The sequence below is a fragment of the Blennius ocellaris genome, assembly GCF_963422515.1.
Source record: "Blennius ocellaris genome assembly, chromosome: 5".
NCBI lineage: Eukaryota > Metazoa > Chordata > Actinopteri > Blenniiformes > Blenniidae > Blennius > Blennius ocellaris.
In genome coordinates, this window is record NC_137654.1 from 30,814,738 (window position 1) to 30,827,686 (window position 12,949).

A 12,949-nucleotide genomic window follows, 5' to 3' on the forward strand; every position below is an offset into this window, starting at 1 on the left:
GGCTAGTTTCTTCTTGATTTGACTCCCGAGAACAAGTTTACAAAAAAATCCAAAACACCTGTTACATATATTATTGACGACTGTATTATTATTGTTATTTTTCTTACACTGTCATGTATCTGATGTCTTGCTGTGGAGAAGGTTCTGTAACGGGAGTTCTCATGTTCATGTTTATTATTAAAAAATAAATACAAATAAAGTTCCAAAAAAAAAAAAAAGAGGCTCTTCATCTTGGTGAACTGTGTCGTTCCTTCCTTTTGCCGCCGTTGACCTTCCCTCTCTTTGCGGCTGCAGAGAAGCACGGCGGCGAGGAAGAGGAGGAGGAAGCAGAGCCTCTCCGGGTGAAAGAGGAAGAGGAGGAGGAGGAGGAGGAGGAGGAGGAGGCGCCTCAGATTAAAGAGGAAGAGGAGGAAGTGGCGTGTCGCCAACTCCCGGAGGGCGACGCCCCCCCTGACGAGACTCACCGAGGAGCCGAGCCATGGCTGGCGGCGGCGGCGGCGGCGAGCCGCCCCGCCCCGCCGGACCCGCCGGCCACAAGCGGAACAACAAAAAGAGGCGCGGCGGTTCCCGGCCGGCGAGAAACACGCAGCTGAAGGTCGGCGACGTGGGCGGCTCGCGGGACTGGTTCGACCGCGAGGCGCACAAGAAGAGCATCACCTGCGACATCTGCGGCAAGGGCTTCAAGTTCTCCTCCCAGGTGCAGCTGCACCGCAGGATCCACACGGGTGAGAAGCCGCACTCCTGCCAGGTGTGCGGCAAGCGCTTCGTTCAGAAGCAGCATCTGAAGAACCACACCAAGATCCACACGGGCGAGAAGCCGTACTCGTGCGACGTGTGCGGCAAGAGCTTCAGCGACCAGGGGAACTTCCTGGTGCACATGAGGACGCACACGGGTGAGAGGCCGTACTCCTGCCAGACCTGCGACAAGACCTTCACCAAGTCGTCCACGCTGAAGTGTCACGCCATCATACACACGGGTGAGAAGCCGTTCTCCTGCCCGGTCTGCGGGAAGCGCTTCATCCAGAAGCAGCACTTGAAGAAGCACTCCATCATCCACACGGGTGAGAGGCCTCACGTGTGCGTGGCGTGCGGCAGGAGCTTCACGCAGCAGGGCACGCTGGTGCGTCACATGAAGTCCCACGCGGCTGAGACACTCTCGTGTTGAACCTCCTGCTCGACGAGGTGTTTTAACTGTACAGGTAGAAGACTTTTAAAATTCACAAGTGTAATGAAGTTAAATCCACTTGATATTTAATTTCTGTATAAATAATCACTTTTTTTTTTTTCTCTGTAAAACAAAAAAAACAAAACCTCTAATTTCAGACCGGTTTGATTTTAGTCGTTCAACATTTGCAGCGGATGAAATAAAGCCTTTAACCTCCAGAAGCTTCGCCGTCGTGACTCTTGAACTGAGGCCTCGTTTCCACGGCAACATTTCAAGCTGGAGCGTTTTCAGAGAGTTGCTCCGGGCTTTTTTTTTTTTTTTTCAAAATGCGATGAGAACTTTTCACTGAAGTCGTCGCCGTGGAAACGGGGCCTGGGAGTGTTTCTGATCAGATCTGGAGATAAATGATAAATTAACTTCTCTTCATTTAACTAATTAAAGGGCTCATATTCTACAAAACACTTCCTGATGTCTCTCTGTGTCTCTCTCTCTCTCTCTCTCTCTCTCTCTCTCTCTCTCTCTCTCTCTCTCTCTCTCTCTCTCTCTCTCTCTCTCTCTCTCTCTCTCTCTCTCTCTCTCTCTCTCTCTCTCTCTCTCTCTCTCTCTCTCTCTCTCTCTCTCTCTCTCTCTCTCTCTCTCTCTCTCTCTCTCTCCAAAAACTGTGTTGCTCCGAGCAGCCAATCAGAAATCAAACCCTATATGATGTCATCGGGGGTTCAGCCAATCGCAATCAAGGTAGGCTCCCTCCCCCCAATTTGACTCCTCCCACAATCAGGCAGCTCTGCTCTGGCACATGGCGCCACGAGAGGAAGTACTTCCTCCATCTTCCCCTAGATGGGTGTGTGTGGGCGGAGCCAGTCCAGCTCACACAGACACAGCAGATTCTGAATGCAGAATGAATAAAGCATCTGTACGTGTGAGTATTGTTACTGTCCGGCAGTAAATGAAGCTCCATGGAAACATCTTGTGCACTGAAGAGACATTTTGCCAATAAATAACAGCAATAAAGAGTAAAAGTACACAGCGTGGCTGATTCTCGTGTTTCTCACTGCGTAACGTCGGATGTTTTCCTGTTTGATGTGCTGGAAGGAAAAGTCGTCTTGTGTGACGGAAAGGAGTAGAGGAGGCGGACGGACAGATTAAAAACTTTACTTTTAAGAGAAAGAAACCTGCAGAACCAGACTGAGACGGGGAGAGGCGGATGGAGGAAGGAGTGAAATCTTCAGCGAGCCAATCAGAGGCGCTGGAGAGCCACATGTGGCTGAGGAGCCACAGGACCAACGGCTCTACCTATTTTATTTTATTTTATTTCATTATATTCTATTATATAAAATTAGATTAGACTTTTTTTTTTTTTTTTTTTTTTTAAATATATTTTTTTTTTTTTTTATTTTATTTCATTTTTCTTTCTTCTCTCATCTATTATTATTGTCTACCTGTTTTACTTTATTTTTATTTTTTGTTTTATTTCATTTTTCTTTCTTCTCTCTGTTATTATTGTCTACCTGTTTTAATTTATTTTTATTGTATTTTTTTATTTTATTTCATTTTTCTTTCTTCTCTCATCTGTTGTTATTGTCTACCTTTTTACATTTATTTTTATTTTTCTTGATTTTTTAAATTATTTTATTTAATTTTTTCTTCTCTCATTTGTTATTATTGTCTACGTGTTTTAATTAATTTAATTTGTATTATTTTATTTCATTTTTCTTTCTTCTCTCATCTGTTATTATTGTCTACCTGTTTTAATTTATTTTTCGTACGATGACTCTACAATTGTAGAAAAAATAATTCCTTTAAAAAATTTAAAAAAAAAAACACACACCTGCAGTTCCGCCGAGTGCCCAGCAGGGGGCAGTGACGAGTCGACCGTGTCTGTGACGCTCCGCAAGGCTGAGAGCAGAAGAAGCTGCTGCTGTTCGGGTGTAAATAATCCAGACCGTCTCTGGTTCGTCTCGTTTCTCCTCCAGTCCAGCGGCAGATCGGGGGCTGCGGGGGGGAGGAGCAGGACCAGGAGGGGGCCTGGACCTGGACCTGGACCTGGACCCGGACCCGGACCCGGTCCACACACACACCTCCTCCCACCGTGTGTCACATTAATAACATTCCCCCGGCTGCATAGACGATGAGCTCGGTGGAGGATTTGAGAGACTTTATCACCCAGAGACTGACCGCCGCCGCCGTGGAGATCTTCTCCGTGTTCGAACAAACCGTCGTCCGGTACGAGGAGGAGCTCGAGCGGCAGCGGAGGTCGCTGGAGGTCACCTGGACACCCGGAGGGAAGTCCGCTGGAGCAGGTATGTGACGTCATGAACCTGACTGATGGAGGTTCTGGTGGATCCTGATGAAGTTAGTTTGATCCTGCAGAACTGAAGCTTCTGTTAACATCGTCATAATTCATGTGCTACCAAAGGCGCCAAGATCGCTATTCATTGATATTATTTTTAATTTATTATTATTATTATTATTTAATTATATATATATAAATAAAAACATTTCTCCTGCTGTATTTTTTATGAGTAACTCGTTGGGAGCACGGACATTAAAAGCACATTAACACGTGTGGAACATTCGGGAATACGTCGCTACAACTTTTTTTTAATTTTTTAAACAATTCTTCTCACTGATTCCCAAAAAAATCCCCCAAAATAGTTTTCAGTTTTCAGTGGTGAATATCAATTATTATTTTTTTGTTTCTTTCTTCTTCTTTTCTTCAGTTTGGCTTTATTTGAAAACCCCGTTAAGATTTTCATTCAAATCTTCACTTTGTACACGATAATAAGATAAATTGTGTCTTTCAGTACTACTATAGTACGTCTGTTTGAATTGTCTCTCATTGCAATTGTTATGCAAAAGATATGTTGATTTATACAATTTAAAAAAAGTAGCATAAAGTGTTGTTCGTCCAGGAATTTCCTCTGTGAAGAAGTGGAGTCGTGATATTTGTTCTGGACCCCCCACTGAGCTCCTGGTCCATGATGTTTGTCCTGGACCCCCCGCTGAGCTCCCGGTCCATGATGTTTGTCCCGGACCCTCTGTTCCTCCAGGAATCCCTCGGCACCATGTGTGCGACCAGGACAGCAGCCCCGGCCTGCAGATCAAAGAGGAGGAGGAGGAGGAGGAGGCGGAGCCTCCCCAGATCAAAGAGGAACCCGAGGAGCCCGACGTGGTGAAGCTGGAGCCCGACACCCTGATGGTGACCGTCACCGGCGGGGACAGCGACCACAGCGAGGCCGAGGCAGACGGCCGGCGGCTCCCCTCCCACGGCTCCGTCCGGAGGTTCATCAACCGGCAGCTCACCGCCGCCGCCGTGGAGATCTTCAGCCTGGTGGAGCAGACGGTGGAGCGGTGCGAGGAGGCGGACCGCGGCAGGCGGCGGGAGGCCGGCCGGACGCCCTCGGGAACAGGTACGTGAGACGGCGGCTGGGACATTAAACGGTAGAAAAGAGTACCGGAGTCCTGGCCGGGATTACCTCATGGTGTCGCGTTGTGCTTCCAGGAAGTCCGCCGCCGCCGCCGCCACCGTGTGGCGTGGAGACGAGCTCCGGGCCGGACGGGGACGAAATCCAGTCCTTCCAGATCAAAGAGGAGGACGTCTGCAGCAGCGAGGACGGCGAGCCGTTCGCCCCGAAGGAGGAGGCCGACGCCGTCCCGGTGACGCCCTCCGACGAGTCGCGGCGGGACGGCGAGCGGCTCGACTCCGGCGGCAGATGTGCCGACTCGGCGCCGAGTCGACCCGCGGCCGGCGACGAGCCGCTCTCCTTCGTCGTGGTCAGCACCTCCCCCGCCCCGGACGCACACGCCGACCCGGAGCAAAAGACCTTCAAATGCGAGACCTGCGGGAAGGCCTTCGGCCGCGTCCAGCAGCTGCGGAAGCACCGCCGGATCCACACGGGTGAGAAGCCGCACTGCTGTCCGACGTGCGGCAAGCGATTCATCCAGAAGCAGAACCTGAAGACGCACATGAAGACGCACACGGGTGAGAAGCCGTTCTCCTGCGAGGCGTGCGGGAAGAGCTTCAGTCAGAAAGGCCACCTGAAAAGTCACATGAACATTCACACGGGTGAGAAGCCGTATTTCTGCGAGACGTGCGGCAAGCACTTCAGGCATAAAATTTCTTTTTTGATCCACATGAGGAATCACACGGGTGAGAAGCCGTTCCTCTGCAACACCTGCGGGACGGCGTTCACCAACTCGGCGGCCCTGAAAAAACACACCATCATTCACACAGGTGAGAAGCTGTTCTCCTGCGAGATGTGCTCCAAAACGTTCCGGATCCACAGGAACCTGATGGTCCACATGAAGACTCACTCCGACGTGAAGTCGTTTTTCTGCGAGACGTGCGGCAAAGGCTTCAGCCGGCAGGGCAACCTGCTGGCCCACATGCGGACCCACACGGGTGAGAAGCCTCACCACTGTGAAATATGTGGGAAAACCTTCAGTCGACACAGCAACCTATCGGTGCACATGAGAACTCACACGGGTGCCAAGCCGCACGCGTGCGACACGTGTGGCAAGAGTTTTAGTCAGCAGAGCTCTTTGGCGGCCCACAAGCGAATCCACACGGGTGAGAAGCCGTATTCTTGCGAGATCTGCGGCAGGGGTTTCACCGAACACGGCAACATGCTGGTCCACAAGAGAACTCACACGGGTGAGAAGCCGTACTGCTGCGCAGTCTGCCGGAAGCGGTTCAGTCAGCAGACCTCGTTGTCCGCGCACATGAAAACTCACACGGGTGAGAAGCCGCAGCCTTGACCGCTGGGAATTCAAGCCCCTTTTGACAGTCACAACCTTCACGTGTGTGTGTCGCATGTCACGCTGTGTGAATTAAGTGTCGGGTTGCCGTCACGTGATCCGTTAGGATGTTCCATCTTGTTTGTCGTTGATCTTCTGAACGCACGAGTAGTTTTTTTTAGACTTTTATTTTGAAAATCATGGTCATTGACCACAGATGTCTTAAACAGCTTTTACCATGAACTCTGGTCCCATTAATCATTAAAATCTGAAAGATTAGAGCGAAACAGACCTTTTGCTTATCGCGCCTGAAAACAAAAAAGTGATTTAAAGTTTTGTACAGTTTAACGATGTCACAGAGTCCAAACTAAACGGAAAAGTTCCAGGAAGTGTTGAAGGTCGGTATTTATACTTTAAGCTTTAAGGTGAATGTGTGTGGTTTTTTTTTAATTAGTTATTACAATGACATGTTTAAATTCTCCACACAGATGATCCGAACTCTTCGATTCACATTTTCAATGTGATTTAATCCTGCGACAGAAAACGTGACGGTTTAATCAAACCGTATGAGAAACTATGTTATGAAACTGTTTTTTCATGAAGTTGGGAAGGAAAACACATTTAACCCAAAAAGTAGTGTTTACTGAAATAGTAAAAGATAGAATACATAAATTTCAATGATATCGCAGATAAACACGTGAAATACGATCAGATACGAGTCATTTCGAGGGGAAGTGTTACAAAAGCTGTTTCTATATAAAAGTAAAATGGGAAGAAATACACCGAAAACAAGTTATTGCACTAAAAACTGAGTTGAGTCACTTTGGACACGTCGTGCCGTTTATCAGCTCTCATGAAAGACGCTTAGCTTTTTGAACTTCAGGATGTGTGAGACGATTGTCCGTCTCCTTTGTTGTTATTTGAATGAACTCACATCTTAGTTCCTCTTTAATAAAACTGTTCAAACCGTGACGGGAGGACTGTCGCTCCGGCTTGTTGGCCAAAGAGGGACGGCGTCGGGATTTTTTTTTTTTTTAATTCAGACTGAAGAATGCTGTGAGCGTGATGATCTAAAACCTATTGTCTTAATTAAAACGTATTTCTTGTGTCTTTTTATGAATGATTCTTTTAAAAATGCATGAAAATTGAACAATGTTTGGGATGCATTTGCAGTTCTGAGTGTTGATAGACCTTCAAATCCTCACTTTTTGAGTGACAATTAGATAAAGTGTCATTTAATAGACAAAAAAAGAAAAGAAAAATGACAGAAATTGACAGTCTTATGGTCAAAGGAAGGACGTATTTACATAGATAGATAATTACTTTATTCTTCCCCGAAGGGAAATTGTTTTGTTGCAGCAATCTGGTACATACGAATATTATAAAATACAATAGAATAGAAATAAAAGTAAAAATATCTGGGTATAAGACATAAAGTAAAACACAGAATGGAACATGGGCACTTAGAAATAAGCACGCGATAAAAGCATGCATAGATTAGTCATCATTAATTTGTCTACACATTTAAAATATACTTATATTTTTGTTTTTCGGTCTTATTTGGTATTTTGATATTCCATTTTTTTTTTCCTTCTATCTCTGGAGCAACAGTAAAGAATTTCCCTCTGGATTCTTTAATTTTCGCTTCCATTGCATCCATTCGTCCGCTGGGGGCGCTGTGGGGACAGATTGGCGCTCGGGCCCCGCCCAACTTCCGGTTTCTCGGCTCTTCGCTTCCGGTTCTCTTCCGCGTCAAGTGCAGCGGCCCGCGGCCAGTTCTCTCTCTCTCTCTCTCAGTCGCTCCGGGACAAAACCACCGGGTTTAAACTCCCCGGCAGAAGCTCCGTCGTGTGTCGCGTCAACAACCTTCCACGTCCCGCCGTTTAAATGAGTCCAGTTCGGGATTTGAGAGACTTTATCACCCAGAGACTGACCGCCGCCGCCGTGGAGATCTTCTCCGTGTTCGAACACACCGTCGTCCGGTACGAGGAGGAGCTCGAGCGGCAGCGGAGGTCGCTGGAGGTCACCTGGACACCCGGAGGGAAGTCCGCTGGAGCAGGTATGTGACGTCACGGACGAACACGTGAACCTGACTGATGGAGGAGCCCAAAATGATAATTTGACAAGTAATATTAACTAAACCTGGTTTGTTTTGGGTTTTTTTTCTCTCTGTTATAAGCACCGAGAAACGACTGGGTTGGAGTTTGTGCTATATAAATAAAGTTGAATTGAATTAAATTTGGCGTTTATGGTGCAACATGTTTACTAATAGACAAGAAATCAAGGGACTGGTGCACAACCAGACGAGAGCAAATCGTCTCTGTCCTGAAATGTTTGCGTTAAAACCCTGTTAGAAATGCCTTGATGGCAGAAAGATGTTTTCTGGAGCTATTGTGATGCTTTCTGCTTCTCATTTTGACCACGAAAGTCACAAAACTGGTGCCAAAAAGAAAGAATCGCATCTCTGACGGACTGAACCGAGTCCAGGATGATGTTTGTCCTGGACCCCCCCGCTGAGCTCCCGGTCCATGATGTTTGTCCCGGACCCTCTGTTCCTCCAGGAATCCCTCGGCACCATGTGTGCGACCAGGACAGCAGCCCCGGCCTGCAGATCAAAGAGGAGGAGGAGGAGGAGGCGGAGCCTCCCCAGATCAAAGAGGAACCCGAGGAGGCCGACGTGGTGAAGCTGGAGCCCGACACCCTGATGGTGACCGTCACCGGCGGGGACAGCGACCACAGCGAGGCCGAGGCAGACGGCCGGCGGCTCCCCTCCCACGGCTCCGTCCGGAGGTTCATCAACCGGCAGCTCACCGCCGCCGCCGTGGAGATCTTCAGCCTGGTGGAGCAGACGGTGGAGGCCGGCCGGACGCCCTCGGGAACAGGTACGCGAGGCCAACGCTGGACCGGGTGAGGCCGGGGGGGGGTTCCTCTCCTCCGACCTCCGGGGCCGTCAAGGGTTTGTGTGCGATTTCACGAAAGAGCCTGAAAGACCTGAGCTCTAAAGGCTCCGTCAGTCGCCTGTCAAGACGTTTGTCTTTTTGGTGATTCATTATTAATTGTGAGAGAAAAAAACGTTGGTTTTTCATGCTCATATCGTGGAAAATCTGTGTGTTTTACATTTTATTGGTGACAATTCTATCAGAAACGGATATTTTTTGGAAGAAATAGCGAAAAAAAAGCTCATTTTGTGGAATTTGGTTTGTGTTTTGAGCTTCTCCTCCATCTTCCTCCAGGAGGAAACAGTAAAAGCTCCTGCATGCTTCCATGAGAGCACGTGGAAAAAGACTCGAAATTACAAAATAAAAAATCTACAAAAAAAGAGCAACAGAACTTCATTACGCTAGTTGCGGGAGAAAAAAAAATCTACATTTTATGGAGATAATTCCTATTGGGTCAAATCCCAGTGGGCTCAGGAGACGTTAGTAGACGATGTGGACCTTTTAGGGTAAATTAGTCGCCCACCCCTGTTCTGTCGTGTGCCGTTTTGTTGCGTTGTGCTTCCAGGAAGTCTACCGCCACGTGTCTACGTGGAGAACCTGCTGTGCGACGTGGAGACGGGCGGACGCCGGCCCCTCCGGGCGGAGGACGAGTACGACGAGGAGGAGGAGGAGGAGGAGGAGGAAGAGGCCTGCAGCAGCCGGGAGGGCGAGTCGTTTGCGTTGGAGACGGACGACTTCCTGGCCACGCCCCCCGGCGAGCTCGGCGAGTCGGATCAGGTCGACGGGCAGCTAGCGTCCTTCGGCTGCGCGGCGGCGGCTAGCGGCAGGTACGTGGACTCGGCGTCGGGTCAGGACCCGGAGCTTCCCTTCTTCAGCCTGAGCGCCGCCATGACGTCCACCAACCCGGGCCAAAGCTGCGCCACGTGTGACGTCTGCGGCGCCGCCTTCAAACTCCTCTCCCAGCTGCAGAGGCACCGCGCCGTCCACGCAGGTGAGAAGCCGCAGCCCTGTCCGGTGTGCGGGAAGATCTTCTTGCAGGCGCGGTCCTTGAAGAACCACATCAGGAATCACACGGGTGAGAAGCCGTACTCCTGCGCGGAATGCGGCAAGAAGTTCGGCCAGAAGGGACACCTGAAAAGCCACATGAACATTCACACGGGTGAGAAGCCGTTCTTCTGCGAGACGTGCGGCAAGCGCTTCTGCCAAAAGAGCAACTTGATTTCCCACAGCAGGATTCACACGGGTGAGAAGCCCTACTCCTGCGAGATCTGCGGCAGGAGTTTCACGGGGCGCGGTAATCTGTTGGTGCACTTGAGGACCCACACGGGTGAGAAGCCGTATCCCTGTGAAGTGTGCGGGAAATGCTTCAGCCGGCAGGACGCCTTGTCTGCACACATGAGGACTCACATGGGCCGCAAGCTACACGCTTTAAAACCCGACAGCGGAATATCGAAAGTCATCTGATATGTCACGATGTGACGAAGTAGGTTTTTAATATCCAAACACATTGTACTTGCATATCCTGCGTGCGTGTGTGTGTGTGTGTGTGTGTGCGTGTGTGTGTGTGTCAAAGTGACTGAAATAAAACACGGTTTCCATCCAATATGAGACTGTCGTGTTGATCCTTTTATTCAAGGAAGCCTTTGCAAGAAGGTCACATTCAAACAGATCATCACCTGTGTGAAGAGTCGTGTCCTTTGCATGGACCCGGGAAGTCTGATGTTTGTTTAATCAACGTTCTACATTAATTTCTGATGTTTGTTTGGCAGATTACAAGGATTATATCCTGAATGGACCCTTTTTAATTCGGCAGCCGGAAATAAAAAAAAAAAAAAAGGTTTAAAGTAGAAGAGAAGATACCTGGAGGACTATTACAATGCCTGTCAATGGAATGAAAATCTCGATTTATAGAATATCAAGCTTTAATATGAACATCTTCATGACGTGGAACCTGGTTCTGCAGGTTTCTTCCCGTAAAAAGAAAGTGTTTTTTTTCCCTCTCCACAGCGTGTTGAAGTGAAATTTGGATTTTGTCACGACAGAAATAAAATTGCTCTAAAACTTGATTTTGTTCTAATCCAGTGTTTTTCAACCTCTGGTGTTTCCTCCAGATCTCGTCAGGTGAATCGTGGGAAATTATCTAATTTCACTTTTTTTTTCTAAAAAGACATTTGCTCTCACAGCGACAGTGTGTTGCAGAGTAATCATGTATAAATACTCTTCACCACTAGAGGGCAGCACAGAACTTTGCCGGTGAAATGTAAAGTGACAGACGTCAGTGTGGTTCATCTCCACCTCCTGCTACCATCTTGTATCAAAGTACTGTGTCAGTGACAGTGATGGAGAAGTTTTTGAAAACCAGGATCTCAGCTCTTCATCCATCAGGTCCAGGTTTCACACTGAGGGAGGCACTATTAAAAAAAAGTCTTTGGTTTCTGGATTTACTGGATTCCTGTTGATAAAACTTTGATGAGAAAGACTTTATATTGTTAATATACAGAGTTTACTATTTTAACATTTTCGGGTGGTGGTGTGCCTCCAGAGTTTTCCAAAGGAAAAAGTGTGTCTCGGCTCAAAAAAGGTTAAAAACACTGTTCTTTAATGAATTCCGCCGCAGCGCTGTCTGACGGGTGGCCGGCAGGGGGCGCTGTGATCCCGCCCGCTGCTTTCCGTCCTGGACCGACGGGAGAGAAGAAGCCGGACGTGCCGGACCCTCTGCGCTGTTCCGTGTCGAGAGACGAGAAACGTTCCCGCCGCCGTCCTGAGCCCCTCCGGACCGGCTCGTCCTCCGCCGGCTGCTCCGCGGCACCGAGCGGCTCCTTCTTCCCGCCGTCCGCGGCTCCTCGCGGGGCGGTGTGAAGGACTTCCAGCCCCCCCCGGAGACATCCGCAGGCAGGAGGAACGACAGGGAGCGGGCTGGACCGGAAGTGGAGCGCCGGAAGAGAGATGGAGCAGCAACAGCAACTGACCGTCTGTGAGTGCAGAAAGTACAACAATACAAATCTGTTATTTACTACATTTCCAGACGTTTTTGACAATAAATCCTTGACAAACGAGGCGCTTGATGCTCCTTATTCTGAGCATTAAACATACCCTGGTTTCCATGGTAACGTATGACACCGCCTCTGTATTCAACAATATATATATATATATATAATGTTTATATATTTGATATATCTGGGACGCTTCTTAGAGTCTAAAAATAGAACACAGTCATTGTTTTCAGTCCGTTTAACTGAACCTGCGGGTTCCTCATGACGGCAGATTCTACATGAGAAAATGTTGAGTTTACGTCCTTTTATTTTCATTTCACGGTTCATGTCGTTTCAAATACACTCAAGATCAATATCAAGTCCGCAGCAGTTAACCAGAGATGTGTCATGAATAATCGCAGCAGAACAATAGAATCAGGTCGCACGTCCGAGTGGGAGGAAGTACAACAATTAATAATATATAACTGGCTTTAGCGGCCGCTTATTTAGTAATTAATTCATTTAAACGTGTTAGAAATATTATATTATTATTATGTATAAGCAAATTTTTTGATATATATAATATAGAATAAATATAATCCATGTTTATGGGAGTATATATGGCAAGTTAAATACTGTAAATTTATTCTGTCACAAAAGCCAAAAATAAAAAAATAAATATGTAGTGTTTGACAATATCCAAATATCCAAACATAAACTACTTTTAGTATACATATATACAATTTGCATACATAGAAATGTATCCACATTTTTTTGCTCTGCATATTTTTAGTGCTGATTATAATTCTACCAGATCTAAAACTTTCAGTGTTTTTGACATATTAATTAGATATTAATTAATTAATTTTACTCTATAATCTCTCTCCCGCTGCGTCGCCTCGTCTCTTCCAGACGCGCCGCAGCAGCAGCAGCACGCCTGTAAGCTGGAGCCGCTCTGCGACCAGACCACCAACTCCGGCCGTTGCCGTGACGACCAGCAGGCTCCGCCCGCCGGCCGGGACGCCGAGGAGCCGGAGGCCCTGCGGATCAAGGAGGAGCCGGAGGAGCCGTGGGCCATCCAGGAAGGGGGGCAGTTTATTTTGAAGGAAGAGGCCGACTTCCTCCTGCGGACGTCCCCC

General features: G+C 48.1%; 3 protein-coding genes across 5 annotated transcripts; all 3 read left to right on the forward strand.

Moving 5' to 3' along the window:
- Positions 1–478: 478 nt before the first annotated feature.
- Positions 479–1,215, forward strand: LOC308130596 (uncharacterized protein; the record flags this gene model as incomplete). The annotated part of the gene is made up of 1 exon (XM_080496999.1): positions 479–1,215. The coding sequence occupies one exon, from the start codon at positions 479–481 to the stop codon at positions 1,163–1,165; it is 687 nt and encodes a 228-aa protein (XP_080353125.1). The 3' UTR covers positions 1,166–1,215.
- A 1,974-nt stretch (positions 1,216–3,189) lies between these two features.
- On the forward strand, positions 3,190–6,967 carry LOC308130115 (uncharacterized protein). Its single transcript, XM_080496314.1, has 4 exons — positions 3,190–3,462; positions 4,213–4,572; positions 4,665–5,228; positions 5,302–6,967. The coding sequence occupies exons 1-4, from the start codon at positions 3,291–3,293 to the stop codon at positions 5,370–5,372; spliced, it is 1,167 nt and encodes a 388-aa protein (XP_080352440.1). The 5' UTR covers positions 3,190–3,290; the 3' UTR covers positions 5,373–6,967.
- A 694-nt stretch (positions 6,968–7,661) lies between these two features.
- LOC308130114 (uncharacterized protein) lies at positions 7,662–10,420 on the forward strand. Of its 3 annotated transcripts, none has more exons than XM_080496312.1 (4): positions 7,662–7,958; positions 8,461–8,781; positions 9,404–9,997; positions 10,068–10,277. In XM_080496312.1, exons 1-4 carry the CDS (start codon positions 7,787–7,789, stop codon positions 10,151–10,153), a joined length of 1,173 nt encoding a protein of 390 aa, XP_080352438.1. In that variant the 5' UTR covers positions 7,662–7,786; the 3' UTR covers positions 10,154–10,277. The 3 variants fall into 3 exon arrangements, with proteins under 3 accessions (XP_080352438.1, XP_080352439.1, XP_080352437.1); XM_080496313.1 differs by having other exon boundaries at positions 10,071–10,277; XM_080496311.1 differs by having other exon boundaries at positions 9,404–10,420.
- The last annotated feature ends 2,529 nt before the right edge of the window (positions 10,421–12,949 follow it).